The following is a 27,226-nucleotide window of genomic DNA, read 5'->3' as shown; positions in this document are numbered from 1 at the left end:
TAGATAAATCTTTAGCACAAATCTCAAGTTACAACATCAAATATTTCCTCTCTTTTTCCCTTAATTTATAGCTTATGCATATCTTAATTGTGTTTGCATTCAATCCTTATATACAATCAATGTCCTGTTATTGCTTTTTTCCCAGGCTTTAATTTCCCATCAATATTCAAATTAACATTTGGTATTTATAATTTCCAAGCTTTAGGTGACCAAAGTTTCCCTTATCTCAACTTCTACATTTTTCCCTTTTCATAACAAAATCTAATACACTTCTTATCTATTTGCATATAATCTTATTCTATTTTCTAAAAGTTATCTATTTTCCACCATATTAAACCAAAAGTCTGTTAGTCTTATTACACATCTTACCTATTCAATTATAATGTTACTTTATTTTCTAAAAATTATCTATTTTCTACTTTCTGAATGGGAATGAGTCTTACACAAGGTGAGCAGTTTCAAAAGAGATTTCGGGTTTGGGATGCATAAATATTGTCACCTATCATAATCCCTGCATAGCCAGTTACAGATTGCCCTTGATGTACAATTGTTCATTCAACAACTATTCAAAGTTATGACAGTCCTGAGCAGAGGATTTATGACTGGTCCCCAAAGTTACCATAGCAGCGCCCCCTATGGTCATGTGATCATAATCTGGACACTCAGAAATCCGTTTGAGCTAATGACCGCTTGCCAAGCATCCCATGATCATGTGATTGCCATATGCAACCTTCCCAGCCAATTTCACGACAAAGTCAATGGGGAAACCAGCAGGGAACGTTGCAAGTCATTGGGATAAGTCTCCCCATCCATGCTTCCTCCCCACCCTTCTGGGCTTGCGCCACTTGGGCCACTTGCGCATCTCCATGAACCCTCCCTGACCTACGATGCACCTCCATGCGCTCTCCTCGACCGCATGGCACCTCTTGCACACCCATTCCAAGATGTGTTGCACTCCCGTACATCCTTCCCAACCCTTGTCGAACCACTGTGCACCCTCCCCGACCTGCATCACAACCTGCACACCCTTCCTGACACTGCACGCCATATCCATTCTGACCCTCACCACCAGGCACACTCCCCAATCCACCTGGCACATCTTGCGTACCTACCCCATCCTATATTGCACCCCACACACATCCTCCCTCACCTACCCTGCACCTTTGGCACACTCTGTACATCCTTCTTGACTCATGCACCCTACCTGACCCTCACCCTTACATTCTTCCCAACCAACATCACACCTCCATGAAACTTCCCCATAGCACCTCATACATCCCTGCTCAGCTGACCCTCACTGTACTCCTGCAGCACCCCATGTCCCTGTGCACCTTTTCCAAGCTGGCATAGCCCCATGCACCCTCTCCAACCTGCACAGCACCTCTCCCACACACCCTCCCTCCCTCATCCAGAAACAACCATTTATTTGCCTGCTGGCCTGGGACTTGCAATTTCTTGCTGGATTTCCTACTGACTTTGGTTGTAGAAAGCCAGCAAGAAGTTGCTTCACTTAACAACCATGGGTTACAGTTAACAATAACAACCAGGACTACAGGGGTGCAGTTGCCTTTATCACTGCATTGCTTAGTGATGAAAATCAGGTCCCAATTATTATCATACATCAAGGACTACCTGTAGTGCTTTCAAATTACTTTGTCCTTGTAGCAGTATCATGATTGACAATGGGGCTTATTGGAACACTTGGTGGTAAACAGTTACCTATGAAAATGGGTGGAAAAATCAGGTAGTTTGATGTCACCCAAATTGTACACCTAATATGTATGCAGTATGACTTCTAGATCTGTAGTATGTAGCATGCAATATGTTCTAGATTTTAATACTTTATCATCTTACATTTCCAGTCATTTATGAAATGTTACCAATTTTCTCAAATTACTTTCAGTGCTGTATTCATTAGATTTCCTGTCCTTCTGTAAAGAACAATAACCTCACTATTGTTACAGAAGACCAGCAGGCAATCCAATAATTACAGTTCTCCAGCAATCAGTTCTAATTTTCAATCACAACATAATAAATGAGAATCCATATAACATGGTTTTGAAAATATTAAAAAGTAGAGACCTTAATTATTTTGTAATCATGAAATTCAGAGAGTAACTTTTCCCATTACTTACATTCAACCCAGGTATCTTTTAGGATTGAGAGGGGTTCCATGTGTGCCTTCTGATGAAAATCAGAATAGAAGAATTATTGTAAAAAAAAAATGTGGGGGATTACTGAGCAGATTTAGCGCTATATATTTGCAAATGAATATACTTCAGAATCAGTTATTTCAGAGTATACTATATGAAGACTTATTAAAGTACTTATAATATCAATGGACCCATGATTTGATAATAACGCCAAAAGGAAAAATTAGAAAAGTAAAAATAACCAATTTCTGGAAAAAACACTCCCATATGGTACTTTGTTCACTCTTGTAACTCATATATCAAGAAATCCAGTAAAAACTTTTAGAGGGATAGAGATGGGTGTGAATAAATAAAGCAATACTGTGTCCCTTTTTTATTTAATTTCATCCTGCTTTCTCTACATAGAATATGTCAAAGTAGCCAGCTTATGAACAAACATATTTTTGCTTGATCACTAAAGCTGTTTTATTTATAGTTACTGTAGAATTTATTTGTATACTTTAAAAAAATGTTTAAAAACCACTTTCTGGCAATAAGACCGAGTGGCTGTGGTTGCCGGCGCCTCGGCATAGTCAGCTGATCCCATCGCTGTCTATAGGGGGCGAAATTTTGGCCCCCTCAGAGAGGGCACGCAACTTGGGTGTCCTCCTGGATCCACGGCTGACACTGGAAGACCATTTGTCGGCCGTGACCAGGGGGGCGTTTTATCAGGTTCGCCTGATTCACCAGTTGCGTCCTTTTCTGGACCGGGACGCTCTGCGCAGTCACTCATGCTCTCGTCACCTCCCGCCTGGACTACTGTAATGCTCTATACATGGGGCTCCCTGTGAGGAGCATCCGGAGGCTTCAACTGGTCCAGAATGCGGCCGCGCGGGCGGTGTTGGGAGGGACTCGTCGCTCCCACGTAACACCGCTGCTGCGCGAGCTGCACTGGTTACCAGTGGCCTTCCGGGTGCGCTTNAGCAGTGTCGGCTGGCGACCCCCAGGGGGAGGGCCTTCTCTGTGGGTGCCCCCACCCTCTGGAACGAACTACCCCCCGAGATCCGGACGATTCCGGATCTCCTATCTTTTCGCCGTGCCCTCAAGACATGGCTTTTTCAGCAAGCGGGTCTGGCCTAGGGAGAATTTTAAATAGGGACAATTTTAATTAGAATTTTAATTAACACAGCGGTAAATATTTGTTCTTAATTGGTTTTATTGGGGATAATGTTTGTATCGTTTTAATATGCTGTAAGCCGCCCTGAGTCCTGTTAGGAGAAGGGCGGCATATAAGTTTAATAAATGAAATGAAATGAAAATAAAACCTGGGTTCTGTATACTGCACCATGTGATAATGTGGTTTGTTTTATTTTGGCTTAGTAAGTTGCATGAATATAATACTGGGGTTTGTAAATCATAGTTTAACATTTTACTGCATTTTCTGAAACCAATCCTCAGGGGCTTATTCAATAAACTGGGCTTAGCAATATGTATGATTTGGAAATTCAACCAGATGTCAGATGTGATGAATGTAATAGCTATTAATTATCTATTTGGGAAAGGTAAGTTTAACAGTGGTTCTCAACCTTTTTAATGCTGCGACCCCAACCGGTCGTAAGTCGAGGACTAAACCGGTCGTAAGTCGAGGTCTACCCAACCGGTCGTAAGTCGAGGACTTTCCCTGCCCGGGAGCACCACGCATGCGTGGTTCCGCCCCCTGCGCCGGCCGAGGCATAGCTGGCAAGCGGCAGAGATGGAGCAGGCCGACCACCAGCTGGCCCAGCTCAAGGGAGGTAAGGCACCCGCCGGAAAAGGGAAAAAAAATGGCGGACAGCCTTGCTTGGCGACCCCCATGAAATGGTTGATCGACCCCAAATGGGGTCCCGACCCACAGGTTGAGAACCAGTGGTTTAAATAATTCATTTTTAAAGACCTACACTGAAGATATAAGGTGGACATTGGTTGGATGGTGTCCACTATGCCCCTAAATGGAAGTTACCGTAAGTCTAAAATACAAAACAATATCAAGAATTTTAAAAGGTGCCCCTAATAGCTTGATGGCAGCTTAAAAATATAAAATGATAAAGAATATAAAATAATGGAATCCTTCAGAGAAAGTCCCTTTTAAATTCTCGATAGAAGTGTTAACTTCTATAGGAAAGGAATCCCATTCATAAGAAAAGGTCTCAAATAATGTTTTCAATACCAAGTCATACAGGAATTGATAAAATTATGTAGAAACATTAGAACTGATCAAATTACCCACCAAAGTGTCTTAAAAGGGCACATCTTTCTCCTTCTGTCCTGGCCACTTTTTACAGAAGCACGATTGAGAGCATTTTAACAAACTGCATCACTGTCTGGTTTGGTGGCAGCAGTGCCGCAGATAGAAAGTCTATATAGAGAGTGGTAAGGACAGCCGAGAACATCCTGGTATTCAGGATGCTGCTTCTAAGCGCTATGTGCTTAGAGCTCAAAGCATTGTTAGAGACCCTGCACACCCACTTTATGTTTTGTTTCTGTTGCTCCCCTCTGGGAGGAGGTTTCGAAGTATTTATAGCAGGACTACCCGATTCTGTAATAGCTTTGTTCCCTATGCCTGGTAAAATCTGGTAAAATCGCAAGATTCGTTTTTCTCGCCATGCACATGTATACACAACCCAAACTAGACTGTTGTTTCTCTGTGTCATATAATATATATAGGTATATGCATAATTTTGTATTTATTTATTTTTGTCATATTTATGTAGTGTATATCGGAGATGGTGACCCTTTGAGAGCTGAATGCAACGAAATTTCATTTTAATATATGTCGATTAGTGTACATTCAAAGTGACAATAAAGTTACTATTCTATTCTATTCTATTCTATTCTATTCTATTCCTTCTCTTTGCCAGCTTCCTTGCGAAACTGAGAAACTACAGTTTTAAAAAAAACCATTAGGGAGTTCTATAACTAAAGGATTGGAAAAAAAAATCTGCTCTTTTTACTTTTTTTACACAGCTATTCTGAGAGCAAGACACCTAACAATCAGTGAAAGGACTTCTTAAGTAACCTGGTTTTAATGCTATTCAGTGCTGGAAGCTGATTCCCCCCTTTTTTGGCATCCATCGGTCTAATTTAATTAAAAAAAACTAAAACTTTTTTTTAATTAAAGTCAACTCGGATGGGGTTCCTGGAAGGCCAGAGGATGAATCCATTGGCAATATATTGCTTCCTACTTTAAATTCCAATTGAAATAGACAATAATCTGTCCATAACAACAGTTATTGATTTTTTTTTCCTAAGCAGAAGTATCCTATTGCTTGAAACTGAACACTAAGTCCATAGTATGCTGGTCTAATCTATGTTGAGTTTAATACTGAGACCTGGCCATGTTTTGGCATCCTGATAGTTTGAGACTAGGATGAAGCTGCCATACCTAAAAATAAAGCAGGTACTTTAGCAGCATGGACAAAAGCCAGGGAAAAAAATCCCTACAGGAGATAGATAAGAAGGAAGGTGGTCATTAAGGAAACAAAGGAAAAATGTTATCTAAACCAGACTAAAGAGTTGGGCCTGAACACACAGGGAAACCTCTCCCCAATCCCATCAACCACTATGAAGATTCTCATTCATCCAAATAGAGTTGTCTGAAAGTTGAGTAATGGCACCTGGACTTTTTTTCTTTCCCTGTTGGTTTGAAACATTTCACTACTTATCCAAGCAGCTTCTTCAGCGTATAACCTGGATAAGAGGCAGAGTTTGACTGCCATCCAAGCGAATAGCAATTGATTCCCATGATTTCCATGAATTGGCCCAGCACCTTTTTGAAATCAGCCAAGCTTGTGTTCCTGAATCCCAAAATTGAATTACAGGTAGTCCTCAATTTATGGTCATACTGGAGCCTGCCCATTACAGTTGTAAGTCATAACGGTCATAGACTGGGTCACCATCTGACCAACCCAATTTTGCATCCTTTTTTGCAGTGATTTTTAAACGAATGCCACAGTTGTTAAATGAACCCAGTTTTGTTGAAAACAGGAAGTAAATTTCTGAGATAAACTTGGGTATTCCACTAATCAAAACAATTCCAGATAACCTATAAATACTTAAGAAAGTGAGAATAGAACCACAGGAACGTAGTAGTTATATCCCTCCATTGTGAGAAATGTCTATTCACACTTACTGTTTTTTATTTTTTAGTCAATTGTTTTTCCACAAGAAGTTCTGCCATTTTATTCTATGACTGTTGAACTTGCTGAGAAGTCTTTGATGAGGGACTTGAAAATCTAAGTGGATGATGTCTACTGGCTCAGTCCTATCCTCATTTTTTTTAACATTCTTAAAACACCTTCGCTTACCAAAGCTATGTTGAGCATCCTTTAGCAAGGCCTTTTACATTTTATCTTTAACTATCTTAACAGATGTTAAGCTTACAGGCATATAATTTCCAGGATCTCCTCATGAGCTCTTCTTAAAAATTAGAGTTTACCCTCTCCATATAACCAAATTTCAGAATACTGTAAATAGGTAGGTCCAGGTTGATAATGGTCCAGATGATGTTATTTATAAAGGACTTTCATCCATTAAATGATCTGACTTTTACCAAGAATTCTTTCAAGGCCTACAGATCTGCCATCAGGATTGCAATATGATTGATACGATCAAAGGCAAACCAAAAGAAAGAGCATCACTATGTACTGTCTTCTGTTTGAAGACAGAGGCATCTTTGCAGAGGCATCTTTGTAAATTGAGATTCTGCCCAAATTAGTTTTGGGATAATGTACTAGGCAAATACATATTGCCACCTTTCAACACCTTCTTGTTTTGAGATACATAATTGGAAGAACAAGGCTATTAGATATTTTGAGAAGTCCATAAAAATGATTTAGATGACCTTATTTGAAAGCTGTTATGGATAGCTTAGAAATTAAAATAAATAGCACCCAAGTTCTTGTTCTTTTTTTTTTTGCCTGCCAGTTCATGCATCAATTGATTTATATCTGATGGTTTAGGTGGCCTTGTGCTAGTTTTTCCCCATCAAAGGGGTTAGGATTATCAGTCAATGAATGACAGTTATCTGGGTGACTATATGTATCCATGCCATAATCACAACAAGAATATCACACCAATCAATTATATCTGTGCCAGGTAAAAACTTTTTGGATATAAGGTTTTAAAACTAGTGGGGGGCAGCAAGGGAACAAGAACCAGATGCTCTTCCTCGGGGTTTAAGTTGTACAATAATTGCAGTAGTTGTAACCTTTAGAAAATTTGTTTCTGTAGGGCAGCATAGACATTTCAAAAATAGATGAAATTAAAATGAATTTCAAATGCAACAAATACCTCTAGCGATACCAACGATAAATCTACCAACTCTCCAGCAACCCGTTTCTCCCAATCAATTGAATAAAGATGTATATTGTAGCCCTAAATACTTGCATGTTACTTTCGTATTATTTTCCAAATTAAATTAAATTACAATTACAGAAAAAAAAAAACTAAGGCGCTTCTGTGCTCCTGAACGCGTCCTTTTTTTAAAAAAAATAAATAAATTAAAAACTAATACGCATCAGTTACACTTCCGGTTTGCTCCCCATCGGACTGCCTCTCCGATTCGTACAACCAGGAAATGCCGATGGGCCCCCCCGTTAGAGCGCTCACTTAGAAGAGCAAACCGACATAGAGCAACCTGGAAGAGAGCCCTCTCTGCCGTTGAAGAGCTGCGAACTTAGCTCCGGAAGTTCAAAGCCGTCAGTCCTTCTAGCCTCCGGTCTATGGTCGGTGGAGGGAAAGGTTGCGAACAGGCGCTTTGGGGAGGGCGGGGTGGCCGCGAGAGCGAGCTCGCGCCGGCTGTTGGAGGCGGGACGGCACGAGCGGGTCGAAGCGTAGTAGGCCGTAGCTCTCTCCCCCCCCCGCCCCCCCTCCGCCTTAGCGAAGCCCTGATGTGAGCCGGTGCCGGATCGCCGGGCCCAGAAGGCGGAGGAACAGCACGATGAAGAAGGACGTGAGGATCCTGCTGGTGGGAGAACGTGAGTGAGGGAAGGAAGGAAGGAAAGGAGGGAGGGAGCGGCTGGGAAGGTCAGCACGGAAGAGGGGGAAGGCAGAGAAGCGGGGACTGGGCCGGAGAGAAGGGAAGCCGGCTCGCCCCGCTGAATGAACCAGGTGTGGGGCAGAGGTTTGGCAGGCTGAGCTTCAGGGAGGACGGGAAGAGTGATGTTGCGCAGGTAAGATTACACGTGTGTCTTGTTTTGTCTTCCTTTGCTGGAATGAAAGGGGTCGGGTTGACTGGCGGAAAGGTGGCTGGGGAGAAGGAGAAAGTGTTGGGGGAAAGGAGAAAGTGTTGGGGGAAAGAACCAGGTGGGTGGGTGGGGGTTTAAGCGAAAGTAGGAGAGGGAAAGGGCAGTGGGCAGGGCATTGGAAAGCAAGAAGAAAACAGAGGATTAAGGATGCAGTAATGGGATTTTATAGGATCTTGGGGAGGGGGGGGAGACAGGCTGAAGAAGAGGGGAACCGGTTTTAGGAGATGCAGAAATCGGGCAAGGGGGTGTAAAAAGGGCAGACGAAGAGGCAGAGCGAAAGCGAAGGGATAAAAATACATTCTGCAAATATATTTTTATCTCAATGGAAAACGGAACTCTGTGTATAGTCAGGAAGTTTGCTCTAAAATACAATTATCAGGACACCTGCGGAGGGAGCGTGCATTAGATAATGTCATCCAAACCCTATTTTGATGGGCACCCGGAAAACTATTTCTTATGGGATTAGATTTATTTTCATTTTTGGATCTTGGTATTCCTTGGAGGACAGATGGGGATAGAAATGTGCAGGTTAATTTAACCTTTTCACCTGGAAAAAGGTGCTTTTCTTTTCTTCCCATTTTTTTTGTCAGTGCTAGCTCATCTTCTGCTTTTATGTTTTGGATCAAAGTTGTTGTTTTTATACAGGAGCAAGTTGCTGACACAAGGGCACCAGCTGTCCTCCCTCAAAATAAGAGTCACCAAGTTTCCTCTGCTCCCCTCCCTCCCCCAAAATCAGCTGCTCACTATAGGATATATGCTCTTTCTAGTATTTTGTTGATTGTTTAAAAATAACCTTACTGGGGATCTGGGCCTAAGGCTTTTTGATTCATCTTGGCTCTAAATATGGATTTCAAAATAGAGTTTTGGACAAGATTACCTACTGTATGCTCCCTCAGCAGATATCCTAATAATGTATTTTACAGCAAAATGGTTATACACAGAGTTCTGTTTTCTACTGAGATAAAATATATATTTGCAGAAAGAATGCTCCCACATAAGTAATACAAACTGACAGGGCATCTCAGAAATATATTCGATTCCAGCGCTTTTGACTTATAAATCAAAAGAAGAGACTGGACAACCATTTGTCTGAAATGGAATAGGGCAGTGGTGGCGAACCTATGGCACGGGTGCCAGAGGCGGCACTCAGAGCCCCCTCTGTGGGCACGCGCGCCGTTGCCCCAGTCCTAGGCCTTCAGCTGGGTTTTATAAAACCTTTTCGCTTTAGGCCTCCGCCGCCATGTGCAAAAAAAAAAAAAAGGTTCAATCAATCAATCAACTTCTCGCGGGAAAAAAAAGATCTTGCAAAGTTGGAATTGATTGATTGAACTTTTTAGTCCCACCCAGTCTGCCGTTACCACCGCAGGCATGCCCACCCAATGGGCCACACCCAGTCAATGGGCCACACCCACCCGGCACCCGACAATGCATCAGTGGGTTTTGGGCACTCGGTCTCTAAAAGGTTTGCCATCACTGGAATAGGGTTTCCTGCCTGAGCAGAGGGTTGGACTAGAAGACCTCCAAGGTCCCTTCCAACTCTGTTATTCTGTTATTGTAAATTCTTCAATCTCTAACTATTGGTTATTCTGTTAGGGGCTTATGTAAGTTATAGGCCAAAATATCTGGCACTTACATGGCTACAATTAACCCAGATCTAGCTATTTACTTAACTATTCCATGTCTTTGATAATCTATGTTCTGGCATGCATGTTATTAAGTGTTCTATACCAGGGGTCCCCAACCTGTGGGCCATGGCTTTTTGGCCACTGGGCTGCATGAGTGGCTGGCCCGTGTATGTGTGTGTGTGCGTGCACGCACACAGCCCCATTCATGTGAGCATTGCTGTGGCCGTTTGCGGCCCCACTTGCGCGAGAAATTGTGCACATGCACGCGCTTGTGTTCCCCCCACCACAAAACCATCCCTTCTTTCCCCCCTTCCCCCCCCCACCCCCGCTCCAGGCCACCAACCCTGAAAGGTTGGGGAACTATACTGTATATGGAATACAGACTAATAGGTCTGTAATTTAAATATGTGGCATGCTACTTATAGGTTGAAATCTTTGTGAATGCAGCAGCAACCTAATCTGCGTAGCAGAAGTTGGGGAAGATTTATTTTCTGATTAGTGTATCATTGAAAGTGCCTTTTTGGGTTGTATGTTAATTGAGAATGATGTGTGAACAGTGAATAGTGTCAGAAAATAGAGGCCTGGCTGTTAATACTGTGCAAAGTTACCAAGATTGCTCTGAATGTTAATGAGTCTGATGTCTGTGAATCTAGCAATTATGAATTATTGTTGAAATTTGATTGAGGGACTAATGAATTAAAATACTTTTGAATGATTTGCTATATTTAGAATAGTTCAAGAATTGAGAATTTGGAGTTTTCCTTAAAGCTCTAATAATGCCTTGATGAGATTTTTGGGTGGGATTTGAGAATAATAATTTTGTTTGTTTTCTTCATTGACCCCATCATTTTTTCTTTTAAATTACTTAGAAGACTGTTGCATATGTACCTTCCAGATACTGGTAAATATTTATAAATCGGAAGGAGTTCCTATTTTCCAACCAATTTTTTCTTTTCAAGATAGCACCCTGATGCATTCCAGAGGTTTCGATCTCCTACAATAATATTTCTTGCTGCTAGCCACTGTAGGGAGACTGATGGGAGGTAAAGTCCAAAATATCCAGAGGGCATTAGGTCATTTATTTGAGTATGCAGGATGACATAGTCTTGCACTGAGAATGTACACAAAGTTAGCTTATTAGTTCATTTCTGTTTAGGTTGAATTTCCAGGTCAGTGGTGTAAAAAATAATCTTTGAGAATTCAGCCATGAAAAGTGGATTTTATCTTCTTGGAAGATTTCAATAAAGAATGATTTGTTTAAAGAGATTATTATCTATCCTGTCTCCTGACTTGCTTTGTTGCTTGTGTGACCTTGAAAAATGTTTCCTAAAAGCAAGCACTCAGATTTGCATAGATAGGGTGGCATTTTGAACTGCTTCACTATTCATTTTATGCAGATTGCAAACAACTTTTAAAATCAGAAAAGCTGGGAAGCAGGCTCACAATAAAGTACAATTTGAGACAAAGAGTGTTGTCCACAAATCAAAGCAAAATGCATATCTTCTCTTACAACTATGTTGATTAGTACAAAGACAATAGACTACAGTGTTATCTGATTAAGCATGAGGAAGTTGAATTTAAAACCATTGAAATGTAGGTCTGTAAGTCTAATTCTCAAGGACTCTGTCGATGTGTTTGTATTTGCATGTATTTGCCTCAGAGTCAGTGTTGACTCCTGGACAGATTCCTGCAGTTTTCTTGGCAAGTTTGCAGAAGTGGTTTGCTATTGCCTTCTTCCTAAGGCTGAATGAATGGCCCAAGATCACCCAGCTGATTTTCTATCTAAGTTGGGACTAGAATTCATGTTCTCCTGGGTTCTGTCCCAGCGCCTTAATCACAACACCAAACTGACTCTCTCGGAGTTTTAGCTGCTGTGAACAATACTGTCAGAAATGGTTCATGTTCCTGCATGTGACGAGACTGCTGTTGCTCAGAAGATTGGTCTGAGACCAAAATCTTCAAGCTGTCCTTTAGCTGTGCTTTGATTTATCTAGTGACTGTTGAAATTAGGAGCCTAAATTTAGAAAATTGAATTCTTATTTAGGGGAATGTTGCTTGCCAGGAAAAAAAAACTCCAAAACATTATTTGACAGGAGTAGTGTCATACATCCTTATCTTTTGAATATATTATTTATTTTTTACAGTATAATCTGAAAATAATATTTCAAAAAACCTTGCATGCTGACATTGATATAGAGATGTGTGCTCTTAAGAGCCAAATTGGTTTCATACTTTTCATAGCATAGTTTGATTTTAAAAAAACTGGGGTTTGCTTCACTGCAATGGACAGGTATACATTTGTATTTTTTTTATATAATTCCCATAATATGTAGTATATATTTCCTCTCTTCCCAAGCCCTACCATATCAAGATCACATCTACAGTTTTTTTTTATTTAGGAGATTGACAATTCTGGAAGTATTTTGAGCTGAAATTGTTTTGGAACATTTCCAGAATGATCAGAACTGTATTGGAATGTCTAGACCAGTGTTTCTCAACCTTGGCAACTTTACGATGTGTGGACTTCAACTCCCAGAATTCTCCAGCTAGCAATGCTAGCTGGAGAATTCTGGGAGTTGAAGTCCACACATCGTAAAGTTGCCAAGGTTGAGAAACACTGGTCTAGAGGATCTTTTTTATTTGAAATACTTTGTACATCATTAATTTAAATGTTCCTATGTGCATTCTCTGCCATATTCCATAAATTCAGTATAAAATTGAAACATAGCAGTGAAGGATCACACACAGAGAGATACAGAAGGTAGTCTGCTAATGTACAGGTAGACCTCGACTTACAACAGTTCATTTAGTGACCATTCAAAGTTACGACGACACTGAAAAAAGTGACTGATGACCATTTCACACTTATGACTGTTGCAGCATCCCCATGGTCACATAATCAAAATCCAGACTGACTCATGACGGTTGCAGTGTCCCAAGGTCATGTGATCACCCTTTGCAACCTTTTGATAAGCAAAATCAATGGGGAAGCCAAATTCACTTAACAACTGTTGTTACTAACTTATCAACTGCAGTGATTCACTTAACAAGTGCGGCCAGAAAGGTCGTAAAATGGGGCAAAACCTACTTAACAAATGTCTCACTTAACCACAGAAATTTGGGGCATAATTGTGGTCGTAAGTTGAGGGCTACCTGTAATTGTCAACGATTTAAGATTCTGGCATGAAAGGATACCAGAAATATACCAATTGTTAAACTATATTTTTAGTTGTGTGCTATGACGCATTTGGTGTATTTGAAGTTTACTTGTGCCGGGCAACTCATGTTTTTCTGAAAACAGAATTAGGACATGGGCTACTCTCTGGAAATGCCTATGCTTCAATTTCAGCAACATTACAGCCACTTTAACATTTTAGAAAGCTAAAATGTCTCAATGTAAACTTTTGCATAACAGAGTGTTTGGACAATTTTAATAACTTTTATTAAATTTGAAATTTGGAAAGCTAAATCACACTCTGAGTAATTTTATCTTTCTGTATCACAGTACTTGACTTGAATCTGAACAAGGGCATTGCTACTATAGAAAAATACTGTTTGGTGATATCAAAGTCCTTTGGATTGATATGTGGTGGTAGTTGCACCCATGTCTACCGATATATATGTGAATGTGAATCTAAATTTACATTTCTAAAGCAATTTTATAATTTTTATTCGGTGAAAATGCTCAACAGAAGTTTATACATCTATAATTTTTACAATATAGCAAGGTTGTACCCATTTATGTTTGTTGGTTACAGGTAGTTTATTGGGTAAATTTAAAGCAAAATTTAAAAGAGTGATGTGTCTGCTGATAGTGGAACAAATACTAATGAAAGATTGAATACTCTCTTCCTGCAGTTGCCTCAAATTTGGGAATGTTTTCACATACGGGCTTATATATACAGTACAGCACAGCACATAAAGATTTGCCTTTATGTGGAGTAAAAAGGAACTAAAATTCTGCTTTACCACAAAGCAGTTCCCAGAATGTTTTTGTCTTAAGCCATACAAAGTCAATACTAAGCTAAAAATTAAAATAGAGATGAGTATTTGCTGGGTTTTTATTGGTTGATTTTGTCCAGACTTATATATGAGAAGAAAATAAAGGAAATTTTAAAAAAGAAAGGAAAATTATTCTCATCCAGTCTTCACAGGCAAAAAAATATGCTCCTTTTTTTGTTATGATTTCAGATAGTAAAAAAGTAAGTTTGCATTGACAAGCTCAGATATTACTGTTATTTGTTAAATTTTTATGCCAGTTATATATGAATCAAACCTGAAATAAGATGTCCGTATCTCCTAGGGAACTATATGCCCATCCACAAGAAGATTCAGTGCTGTACCAGTTTTAAGAGTATTAATAGCACTTTTATTTCTATAGCAAGATTCAACAAGGCCTAACTTTAGGCGATGCCCAGAGGTATTTGAATATTCTATTTAGCCAGCAGTCATTTTGCATGAAGTCATTATGCTCATTCAGTTCTTCTTGTCAGACAAAGATTTAAAAAGGCTTTTTTAAAAAAATCTTCCAAGGCATCATCATCAAAAGTTTTCTTGGCTCAGAGGAAAAGTAACTTAGCTTTCTCCTACTTTTTCTTACTTAATTGGCGTAGAATATATATGTCATTCTGTTCCATTGAAATGACAGTGTTTACTTCAGATGACCATGTTTCACAATTAAATATAGGTAGCCTTTGATTTACAACCACAATTGAGCCCAAAATATCTGTTGCTAAGTGAGATATTTGTTAAGTGAGTTGTGCCCCATTTCTCAACTTCCCTTGACACAGTTGTTAAGTGAAACACTGCAGTTGTTAACTTAGTAACACAGTTGTTAAGTGAATCTAGCTTCCCCATGGATTTTGCTTGTCAGAAGGTCGTAAAAGGGGATCACATGACCCCAGGACACTGAGACCGGCATAAATATGAACCAGTTGCCAAGCATCTTAATTTTGATCACCTGACCATGGGGATGCTACAATGGTCGTGTGAAAAAATGGTCATAAGTCACTTTTTTCAGTGCCCTTGTAACTTCAAACGGTTGTTTGAATGGTTGTAAATCAGGGACTACCTGTAGTAACAATTCTGGACCATTATTTGGGGTGTTTCTTCTGACTGTTCTTAATCTGTTCTCAAACTGATTTATAGTAAATACAATTTGCTTTTTATTCATTCATTTATGCTATAAATCTGAGCCCTGTTTCCACAACACACATAACCTATCCAGCCACTAACCTAATCAGATTTCCTTAAAAATGAAAGTGGCGCACAATCACAAAAACTGTGCCAAAAGTTTTTGGAATTACATGAGACCTGGACCCCTTTTCCATCAATTCCACGAGCCTTTGAAACAGAAGGGGACCAATGAGGCTTCCATTGATTAGTAGCCCTTTCCTGATGGTGCTGCCAGCAGCAAGCATTGTTGGGCTACGACAGGAAGCTAATACTAATATTACTCATTTATGTGTGCTTATATCACAACTGATTAGGTGTAATTAATTTCAGTGCAATACTAGGTATGATTTGGGCTATGTTTGACCACCTGGAATTTAGTTGACCACTAGATCAGTTGATCTGGTTGTGATGTTCCCCAGATATTCCAACCAATCCACAACTGACTTAGTTAAGTGTGTTGTACAAAGAAAGTCACAATCAATTGCTATCCTTGCATATAGTAATCCGGTAGTCTTCAAAAGCATTGATCAGTGCAGTAATTCACTGAAGTCTCGGTTATTAAATTGAGTCCCAGAATTCTTTATTATGAGGATGTTGTAGTTCTAATCTTGTTTGGAAAGAGTTGCTGTATATCGGGGTTCCCCAACCTCTGGTCCACGGACTGGTACCAGTCCATGGCCCGTTAGAAACCGGGCTGCACAAGCAAGTGAAGCCTCATCTACGCACGTGTGGGATCTAGGTAGCATGCGAAACCATTTCCCCCTCCGGTCTGTGGAAAAATTGTTTTCCACAGAACCGATCCCTGGTGCCAAAAGGTTTGGGGAACCACTGCTGTATATTCGTGCAAGGATGTATTTTTCCTATTACGTGACCTATATTAAGATTTTTTTAAAAAAAAGTGAGAAAGTTTTGTAGAAATCACCTATTTGTACTTGCCTTACTTTTGTAGTTGTCATTTCAAAGAACCATGCCTTTTTTTTTTGATAAGGGTTTATCTACAGTTTTATTGCTGGTTAGCAGTAATATTGCTGGTACTCTTTCTGACACCACCCCTCACCCACCCCTACCCCAGCCAAGAATTACCTATGAAAATCCTTCAGGAATGTTCATCTTCTCAATTTCACAGCCAGAGTTGGGAAGACATCACTTATCATGTCTCTTGTCAGTGAAGAATTCCCTGAAGAGGTAAGGTTTCATGACACTTGATTTTAAAAAAATCCTTGTGCAATTAAATTTCAATTTGCTGGACTTTGACGTAACAGATTACACATATAGTAGACAGCGTTCTGCTGTGAGTTACATTTGCTAATGATGTTTGATGCAAATTACAATACATCATTGCCATCGTTTGTAAAGGATATCTTTACACACATTGGGAAAATTATATAAAATCACAATAAGTGCATACTTGTCAATATACCAGATGTTCATTAGAAGCAGATACTCCTCCCCCGGTTAATCTATTCATGTTTCACTATATTTTTGAAGCCCTTAATAGAAATACAAGAACTCCAAAAGCATACGCTTAGAGTCTTAGATAAGTAATTGCTTCTAAAAGTTTATATTTTATGTTCTTTTTTTCTAGATACATAAAAGAGTGATTTCTTTATAAGCTTTTAAAAATTTGTGAAATTACATAAAGAAACATGCAAGTTTAACATGTACAAGTTATTCAACACTTTAATCGCTAGAATATATTGCTGCCATTTCTGTTCATAATCGATATTATGAATGACAAAGTTTCTCACAGTATAACAACATATTTTCTGTCATTAGCACGCAAGATTTTATTGCCATAATTCCCATTAGGCTAAAATATGCCAATATATGAGACTGACTTCTGTGATGAATGACTTGGTAAAAATCATTGAATGTCTGAGAATGGAATGGAGAGCTCTAAGAGTTCCATTGTTAATCATCATGTTCTGTGAAAAAAAAAATGATGGGATTCGTTGATTAGAAAGTTGTGTAGGAGAAGTACTTGGAATTGTTAGAAATAGCAATTTATGTAACAAGCATGAAATGACTTGGGAAAAAACGATCTTTTATGGTAAGAAATGCACAATGTTGAATTTCTTTAACGGAAACTGGTGAAATCAAATAAGGTGGCAAATGGTAAAAACTTGTTTTACTTGGTTTCTAGTTTCCTGCTTAAGGGGGTATCATAGGTAATTGCTCAGTTTCTGCTATTACAGGTTACAAGCTTTGCAGTTTATGTAAGAATTGAATATTTAACTAACATTACTGCTTTTCATACACCGAGGTTCCTCCACGAGCTGAAGAAATCACTATCCCGGCTGATGTTACCCCAGAAAGAGTGCCAACCCATATAGTGGATTATTCAGGTAATGCCTCTGTTTTTATAAATTAAAAAAGATATATATATATATATTATGGTTTGGCTGCTCTGGGAATGGAGGTATCAAAGAACAATTCATCAGCTGTAGAAAGGAAGAATACGGGCATATAGAGCTCAAAGATTAATGTATCAAAAATCCTCTCTTCCACCCAACTAATAGTGTTTCTCTGTCTTTACAGTTTATGCCTCTAATAACCAAGATTTTAGGAAATCAGTCTCTTTGCTCCTTTCTTAGTCTCACAAATGCAACAGTAATAGGGGTAGGCAACCTTGGCTATGCTGACTCAGAAATTCTGGGAGTTGAAGTCCACGAGTCATAAAAGAGCCAAGGTTGCCTACCCCTGCTTTTTGTTGTTGTTAATTGCGAAGTCGTGTCCGACTCATCGCGACCCCATGGACAACGTTCCTCCAGGTCTTCCTGTCCATTTCCTCTGACATTTTCCCAACAGAGCCAGCTTGCTAGATGTCGTGAAACAGATGAAATGGGGATTTCTTTTTTAGATAGGAAGATAATGGATAAGATGCATGGCAGCTAAATTATGAAATAACTGTAAAATGGCCAGGTGCCAGTCTGTTTGTATAAAACGGCCAGGTGCCATTTGTTTGTAACTATAAAGCACTAGATATTTAGGGTTCTAGTGTAAGTAATTTAGGTTCTACCCAATGTAAAACAAACCTAGAATTGCCTATTATAATAATCTGCATCTTTATTATTGAAAGTGGTGCTTCATCCTGGGGAAGAATAACTACATTTTGTTGAATAGTGATAAACATTCTCTGCTTTTTAGTCTGGAGGAACATCCAAATTAATAGCCATATATCCATTTAGGGTACCACTCAGCATGAAGACAAATCCTAGCTTGCTTCCTTAACCATACATATGTGCATTGCCATGCAATGTGCCAGCACAATTCAGGATTTTTCCTGAAAACTGAGATATTGAACTGAAAATTCAGTCCTTGTTTAACAACCGTTTGTTTAGTGATCATTTGAAGTTACAATGGCTCTGAAAAAAGTGACTTATAACTGGTTTTCATACTTACAGTTTTTGCAGCATTCCCACGGTCATGTGATCAAAATTCGGGTACTTGGCAACTAGCATGTTTTTATGACAGTTGCATTGTCCTGGGGTCATGTGATCACCATATGTAACCTTCCCAGCTGGCTTTCGACAAGCAAAGTCAATGGAAGAAGCACTACTTTATCAAGAATCACTTTCTTAGAAAGTGTATTTTTTTTCTATTGAATTCAATTGTAACATGTAGTAAACCTGGAAAGTTCCTCTTTCTCAAATTATTTTTAAGATTAGAGTCAAGAAAATAACTGGATGGAAGTTCTTTCGTTATCCTCATTCTCATAAGTCTTTGTTGTGACACTTTGTTATAAAACCTTACAGAGCGTGATTTAACAGATTTTACATTTAGCACACAACATTTTAATCCAGACTTCACCCCAATTTATCAAACAGTTTAACCCCCATTTAGTGACCAGGTCATACTTCATGCTTACTGGCCTTTCTTCGATCATTTTGATCAATAGTAATTGTTACATTCTGTTCCATGCAGAATCTCAGCAAAGCGATGAACAGCTCCATCATGAAATATCTCAAGTGAGTGGAATGTGTCTTCTGTTCTGAAATGTTTGTGTTTTACCTATCTTGGTGCCTAAGTGAATTTCTTTCCACAAGAAAAGCCAGAATCATTCTGATTATTATGAAATTATTGTGGTGGTAAAAATACCTCCCCCCCCTTCTTATACATGTGAGCTGCATTCAATACCAAACCAACTGATGCCCATCCCTATNTTCTATTTATCTTATATCAACTTTAGTATAGCTGACATGCTACCTACTGTAGTAAGAAAGGATAAGTAATGAGAAGGCCATCCAGATGGGATTTTCAAAAGCATTCCAGTATCATGCTGTAATTTACACTGGGTCTGCTTTTTCCCTTTGTTTTGTCTTTGAAATATATTAGGTCAAAGATATATAAGCTCTGATTCTGTTTTTGCCCAAGGCTACTCTGTAAGCTGCCAATGCTTTGCTGGGAGCCCAGTGTACTCAGGTGTTTTTTTTCTTTTTTGCATGCTTAGTACATTTACGTTGTATCTTCAAAGTGATTTAGTTGCTTTAAGTGAGCCAGGATTTTGGCACCTGGCGAATCATCATTTTAAAGACATAATTTATCTGATTACTGATGTAGGAATGAGGAAAGCTGTACAATGATGAATTTATCCTCAGGCTATAAAGCATCCTCACTCTCTGTTCTTCCCATTAGACTGTCAGTTGAAATGTCTTAGCTGGAGTGGATGTTTAGTAAAGTATATCCTTGCAGCTGTGTGGTTGTCAAGAACAGGTCCAGGTGTGCAAAGTCCTGCACACCAGAATGATGGGGGAGAAAAAAATAAGCAAAATATTTTCTATGAATTTATTTAGACATTTTACGTGGCCACTGATTTTAAATACCTAACCCTGGGTTTCTAACATCAATTTACAAAAATATACAACAAAACCTCAAAATACAGATACAAACTAAGTTAAAAATAACCACAATACCATAGGCAGGCGCTAGAACAAACTCACAGTGCAGCTATAGGTCTACGATGGGCTCAGCTGACATCCCAGCAACTGAGGGAAGAACCAGGTCCTCATGATCTTCCAGAACTCTTGGAATGTTGGGACATTCCTGATCTTGAGGAACTTATTACATGTGACCGGCACTATGAATCTCCTAGGTCTCATCAGATGACGTTTAATAGGTGAGACCTGAAGCACACCCACTTTATCAGATCGGGTGGGAAAATTGAAACCTTTGGGGAGGGGCAGTTCCACAAGTCATTTAATCCTGTGCCATGCAAGGCTCTGAATGCAATAACCACGTTGAATTATATCCAGAATCATTCTGGGACTCAGTGTAACACCCTCAATAGCAGGGTAGCACAGGTATAGTCCAAACTGTATCCAAGGCACTTAGAATGGGATATGCTGCCAGTTGAAGCTTCTGAGCATTTTTCAAGGATATCACTGTAGAATATATTGCAGTAATCCAATTGGGAAATGACTAAGGCGTGAGTGATCACAGGCAGCCTTTCCTGGACTAGAATGGGTGTACAAGATGATTTAAAAATAAACCAGTGGATGTTTGTCTTAATCTGATGAATAATGAGCAGAGTTCATCTTATGGACTGAAATCTGCCAACCTAACTTCCGAACACTTATCCCATGAAACAATGAGAGAATATGATAGGGAAAAGTTGGGGAAGAAATGCCCTTTGCAGAAGCAAAAGAGTTTCTGCTATAATAATAGGCTGCTTTTTTCAGATGCTGAAACTTGTACTGATAAATTTTGGTGGGAAAGTCAGTGAATTTGTTTGTGAGTATAGTTGTCTTTGAAGAATATGATTCCACATCCTTGCAAATCTATTTATGATTTTTCCAGTTTATGATTCATCAAACTACATTCAAGTTTACAATTTTTAAAAATAGATGTGTGTATGTATTTGTATTTTTATTCTTTATGCCCACACTACAAAATCTACAAGTAAATTGCTGGTTCACAGTTTTAATATCTTATGTTTAATTGAATATCAGAAGAAACTATCAATTGGCCTTAAATAATGTCTTTTAACATATTTGCTAGGAAAACTTTACAGTTATAAACCATTTGCTTCTTCTTTGTCCCAGGCAAATGTAATTTGCATAGTATACGCAGTTAACAACAAGAATTCAATTGATAAGGTATGAGGAAAGCGTTTTTTATTTTGTCCAGATATTAATATAGCATACTTGTTGACCATGAATACATTTGTTTCCAGGTGTTCAGACTGTCTTTTGGAAAGACATGATGAATTCGTCTTTTCTTAATTTTCTATCAATCCAAATGAGTCTTTTCTTATTTAGTCCTAAAAGAATTGCATTGTTTTCTTGATAGACAGAGTGTGGCCCTTTCACTTGTAAGGGCATATTTTACTTTTTTTTTATTTTAACATATTGAATATTCCAGATGAGAAAACTAGGGATCTTTAAAAGAATTCAAACAAAGTTTAAATGCCACGGAATGCAATTTTTTTAGTTCGAATAGAAAAGAATAAATGCAGCTTATGATTGAATTGTGGAATCCTTGATTCTCTCTGAGTTTGATTACTTGTTTCCAGACGTTTCATTACCAGTTAGGTAACATAATCAATGCTAACATCAATGCCACTGTGAAGTTTGCTCCCTATTTACACACAGTAACTTGCCCTGCCAGTGTTGATAGTGGAATAGTTCCTTGATTAGGCATTGTTTTCTGCTTAATTGTCTGAGTGTCTTGATTAATCTTTGCTTATTTGGGTATTGACTGCTGGAGAGTAATATGTCCTGGTTTTTTTGGTTTCCTTAGCTTTTTGTTGTCTCTTTTAAATGATGTGCAAATATGGCTAATTTCTATGTGTCTATTAATGGCCAATTGTCTGAATTCCCTAGCATTTTTTTTATTTGGCTGAACACCAAGCAAACCAGAGAACAAGCAAAAAACAATCAAGGAACTACTAAGGAGAAAACCACATTCCCACCAATTCTGGCAGAGCAAGCTAATGTATATAAACAGGGAGCAAATCTCACACTCATTAGCACTGATGATGTTACCTAGTTGGGTAATGAAACTTCTGCAGCAAACAGCTAACCTTAGAGAGCACCACAGTGTTTTTAGTTTCTCCAATGTAATCCTCTGGTGTTTCTTTTAGAATAACTTATCTATATTATTAGTGTTGATACATTAATATTTAGGCATGGAATGAAAATGTAGTTTGAATTCAATGGATTTGCATGAGGTAATTATATTAGAATCTGAAAAAGATCCAGTTATTTAGAACAGAGGTCCCCAACCTTTTGGGCACCAGGGACCGGTTCCAGTGGAGAGAGGTTATTCCGCGGACCGGAGGATGCATGGTTTTCTGTGCTGCCTGCATCTCGCGGATGGGGCTTTGCTTGTTTGTGTGAACCGGTTGCTAGCATGCCGCGGCCCGGTACTGGTCCACGGACCGGGGGTTGGGGACCCCTGATTTAGAAAGTTGCATCATTTTGGGGTGAGGGAAAATTGGTTGCGGTTTTAGTGGATATCAATGAGGAAAATGTGCAGTTCCTACATACAGAAGCAGATTATGTATTTTCTGTGCATACAGTTATGCTGAATAGAGTTTTTGTTCTATTTTTACCCCCTTCATTTGACACTGGGATTTATCACTTCACAATTATTAGTGAACGAAAGCAAACTTAATTTTTGTAACTACCATAAGGATTACCTTGCACTGCCTATTTGTTCATACTGTTTGCCCTCTCACACTTCTTCAAATGCATTTTAAACATTCAGAAAACTAATAGCAAAATAGAAATATATAGTGGAATGAATAGTGCAGCCTAACTTTTAAAAATGAATATTGATTTATTGCTTTAGGTAACAAGCCGGTGGATCCCTCTCATCAATGAAAGAACAGACAAAGACAGCAGGTGCACATTAAGATCTGTTTAAGCTCAAATAGTGAAATATTAAGTAATATTATTGAGACTCCAATTATAATTATATTTTAGAAGAAGATTATTTATAAGCTCAAGGTATATTTCCTGAGCTTTTAATTAGCTTGCTTGTTGTTGCACTGTTGGGGACTGCTTAGATTTCTGGAATTGAAGTTTAAAAAATAATTGTATTTATTTGTGTGTTAGATTTATATCTAACTTTTCATCCAGGAGTTCAAAGTAGTATACCTAGCATTCTTCTGTAATTTTCCTCACAACCATCAGTGAATATATCAAATGTTTCTAATCTAACTGGTAATCTTAAAATATTAGAACCGTGATTGTGCAGTGGTTAGAATGCCATATTGCAGGCTAATTCTCTAACTGCTGGCTGCCAGCAGTTCAGCAGTTCGATTCTGATCGGCTCAAGGTTGACTCAGCCTTCCATCCTTCTGAGGTCAGGTCAGTAAAATAAGGCCCAGATTGTTGGGAGCAATATGCTGACTCTGTAAACCGCTTAGAGAGGGCTGTAAAGCACTTCTGGAACAACCTGCCTCCAGAAGCTGTGAATGTTCCAACACTGGAAGTTTTTAAGAAGAGACTGGACAGCCATTTGTCTAAAATGGTATGGGGTTTCCTGCCTGAGCAGGGATTGGACTAGATGACCTCCAAGGTCCCTTCCAACTTTATATTATTATTATTGATCATCGTGCAGTCAACCAGATGTTCAGACTGGATTTGACATTTTTGTCTATCGAGTGCTTACCAAGGACCTGGGATAGGCAGATGTGGATGTTTGAATTGATGGTATTACAGATACTGTCTCAGGATGGAAGCTGTTCCTAGTAAGGCCACCTTTTGCAATTGACTGATGGCAAATTTGTCAATGCCAATAGTGTCCAAGTGGTGCTCCAGTTGTTTTGGGATTGCACCCAAGGCGCTATCATCATCATCATCATTATGCAGTATATAAGTGCTATTGCTATTGCTTAACTTACATTTGAAACATAACTGAAATGCTGTGTGGCATTCTTTTATATAAGGTATTTACATTCATGGACACTCCCTAGCCCTCCAGAGAATCCAGAATTTATTACTGTATTGAAGTGTGATTTTCATGTAAGGGAAAACCACTCCTCATATTTTAATTAACATATTTACTGTGCATAGTTAAATTAACATAATTGTTGTCCTAGCCATGTTTATCGGAATATATCCCCTGCTGTGGTAGTGAAAGCTCATAAATAGCCTTCAAATCAGCCATGTAACTGATTTGTTAGTTAAAACTATTGTGTTTTATGGCCAAAGAAAACCAGAATTTTCAGTCTCACACATGTATTTATTTATTGGCTATCCATTTTATCACAGGGTAACTCTGGGCAGCTTACAGTATTAAAAGGATAAAACCACACATGGTTGATTTGAGAGATGTTCCTATAACTTTATAAATTATCTTCCCTTACTATAATATTGGGGCTAGAATTTAAATACCAATTTGAACAGCAAACACTAGTTTTTCTTATTGTGCGTTTATGAGCTATCTAATATGTTTTATTTTTCAGTGTGAGAACATTTAATTGTTTTTCAGGCTTCCGCTTATATTGGTTGGAAACAAGTCAGACCTGGTTGAGTACAGTAGCATGGAAACCATCCTTCCCATCATGAACCAGTACACGGAGATTGAAACTTGTGTAGAGGTATACCATGTTTGTGGGTATTCATAGTTATTTAATAGAAATCAGAATTCTACTTTTAAATAAATCTAGGATTGCAGTAGCAGAGGGAAGCAGCTGCTATACCAACTGGAGGAATAGAGATTGTTGGGAGATTGTGTCTCTTCTGTCCTAGAAAATACCAAGAGAACAACTTGGCTTCAGCTATTGATCAGGAAAAGGGGCAGATACAGGGAGCTCCTTTTTCCCAGAATGAGCACTGCTTTGGCTGGTAGTTTTTTCCTACCACTATTGAATTGTGGAGAAGGACATTCTGTTTTCTGTCATTAGCTGCACAAATAAAGAATTGGGTCACCATTAGCTTTTTTATCATTAGCAACAGCAAGAAAAAGAAATCTGTTCCCAATTGAATACAAATGCCATTTTTATCGACCATTCCTTTTTTATAAAATGTCTTTCTAACTTATGAACCTGAAAGTTCTTTTTTAAAGGTAAGCTGCTTTGGGGAAGAGTATTTATTTGGAAATTAGTTTAAAATATAATTAAAGGAAATAGTAATGTAACTGTTTTTACTGCCCAGGTGTTCGGAAATCATTTTCCATTTTACTTAATTTCAAGGATTTGCATCTAAAAATAAAACTGAGGCAGCTAAAAATAAAAATAAAAGTGCTACATATGGTATAATGAAGCCAAGATAACAGTAGGCTTCAGAACTAAAACTTTAAACACTAAATGAGATAAAAAAAATTACAATTTGATATTTGTACAAAGGTCTTCCATTATGATACTATTCCTTAAGCAGAATGTGCTTGGATGAATAGACTTTCAATCCAATAGCTATATATTAAGCCTTTTTCTTCCATATTGAGGTAAAGGTTTCAAAACTGTTCTCATTTTTTTTTCTAGTGCTCAGCAAAGAATTTGAAGAATATATCTGAATTGTTTTATTATGCACAGAAAGCAGTTTTACACCCTACAGGGCCCCTCTATTGTCCAGAGGAAAAAGAGGTATATTGATACTTTTCTGCTATAAAATCCATCTCTGTCACTAACTCCCCAGTCTTAAAAAGCTAAGAGTGACACTCAAAATATTCTGAAGTGATCTTTCAGCATCTGGTTCTCAGTGTTTTGCCATTTTCTGCTTTATTGTCTGCAGTGTGTTTGAAGAAAAAAAAATCCAAGGTGGAAACCTGAGTGTTATTTAAGGTAGAGAGGTATAGTGGTTGGAAACAGATATACCATTTTAAGAAGATAGAAATATCTTCACCCTTCCATTCTTCTGGTCTTTCTCCAAGTCAGATGGTTCAGAATTGATGTGTCACCTATCTTCCTATTTTTAATAATTTCTTCTATTGTCTGGTAGTCTCCTTTCCCATGCAGACCAAAATGTTATTGGAAATTACAAACTTTTTTTACAAGCCTTCATTATGACGTTGAGCCTCTCTTCTTTACCATTCCTAAGGATTGCATAACAGGTCATTCTCTTGATGAGTTATGCTTGTTCTGAAAATCAAGTATAAGCACAAGAATCAATTTACGTTATAGAGTTTAATGTTAAGCAGGCATCCCTGTCACTTTGAAAGATCACATAAAATAGAAGATTTCCTGATAGCTCTTGACTAGTTCTCTTTGGTTCTTTTATCTAGAGACTAGTTCTCTTATCTAGCAATACTATCAGAATTCTGGTGGTTCCCTAAAATAAGGAAAAAATCCAAACAATTGACACAGTAGCTGAGTTGGTGCATCATACTGAGCCATTATATATTTGGTGCTGGTTTAGCATAATGGTTTATTGAACCATGATTTAGCACAGGGGTCTTCAAACTTGGCCCTTTTATGACTTGTGGACTTCAACTCCCAGAATTCCTCAGCCAGGCAAGCTGGCTGAGGAATTCTGGGAGTTGAGTCCACAAGTCATAAAAGGGCCAAGTTTGAAGACCCTTGATTTAGCATGTCAACAAAGATTTCTGTCTCTCCTATTTGTAAAAGCTTACTTAACTTCCTGCTGTTCTACAAAATGGGAATAATGAAGTGACAGGATTGACAGCTTTTACTCTAATAGAGAAAAATTATGACAAGCTTGAGCATGAGTTAGAAGTTGTTTTAGGGTCTACTTAGCAAAGAGATTTGCTACGGTAGCGTGATCACATAGTAGCAATATGTGTTCCCTTTCTGAGTGGCAAAGACATACAGGCTCCTTGTGAAGGGGGAAGTGAAAAACATCCAATATTCCAACATGTTTACTTTATAAAAATTGTAGATAAAAACTTGAAGAATCTATTGTGACCTGGATTCCACATTGATTACAGATACGGTATTGTAATGGATGTTGCTACAACCCCACTTTTTTCCTGTCAGTGTAGATACTTTTCAGCTTGTGTCTCCTAAATACATTGGCAGACTATTTGGAAGAGTGAGGCCCAGTGTCTGCTCACTGGATATTTGCCTGTTCTGAAATCATCTTAGGAAGGGTAGGATGTCTGTAGT

General features: G+C 38.6%; 1 protein-coding gene across 2 annotated transcripts in view; it reads left to right on the top strand.

Moving 5' to 3' along the window:
* The first annotated feature begins 8,042 nt into the window (after positions 1 to 8,042).
* RHOT1 (ras homolog family member T1) overlaps positions 8,043 to 27,226 on the top strand; it is a 50,518-nt gene continuing 31,334 nt past the window's right edge. For both annotated transcript variants that reach the window (XM_015823905.1, XM_029285664.1), the window contains exons 1-8: positions 8,043 to 8,146; positions 16,343 to 16,401; positions 17,480 to 17,561; positions 19,141 to 19,184; positions 21,258 to 21,311; positions 23,008 to 23,060; positions 24,655 to 24,763; positions 25,646 to 25,747. In XM_015823905.1, the coding sequence (XP_015679391.1) occupies positions 8,110 to 8,146; positions 16,343 to 16,401; positions 17,480 to 17,561; positions 19,141 to 19,184; positions 21,258 to 21,311; positions 23,008 to 23,060; positions 24,655 to 24,763; positions 25,646 to 25,747 (540 nt within the window). In that variant the 5' untranslated portion in view covers positions 8,043 to 8,109. The remainder of the gene's footprint in view (positions 8,147 to 16,342; positions 16,402 to 17,479; positions 17,562 to 19,140; positions 19,185 to 21,257; positions 21,312 to 23,007; positions 23,061 to 24,654; positions 24,764 to 25,645; positions 25,748 to 27,226) is intronic.

This window comes from Protobothrops mucrosquamatus, unplaced genomic scaffold (assembly GCF_001527695.2).
Source record: "Protobothrops mucrosquamatus isolate PMUCROS unplaced genomic scaffold, P.Mucros_1.0 scaffold2041, whole genome shotgun sequence".
Classification (NCBI taxonomy): Eukaryota; Metazoa; Chordata; class Lepidosauria; order Squamata; family Viperidae; genus Protobothrops; species Protobothrops mucrosquamatus.
Note: the sequence above shows the minus strand (reverse complement) of the source record. Positions and strands in the feature narration are given on the sequence as shown.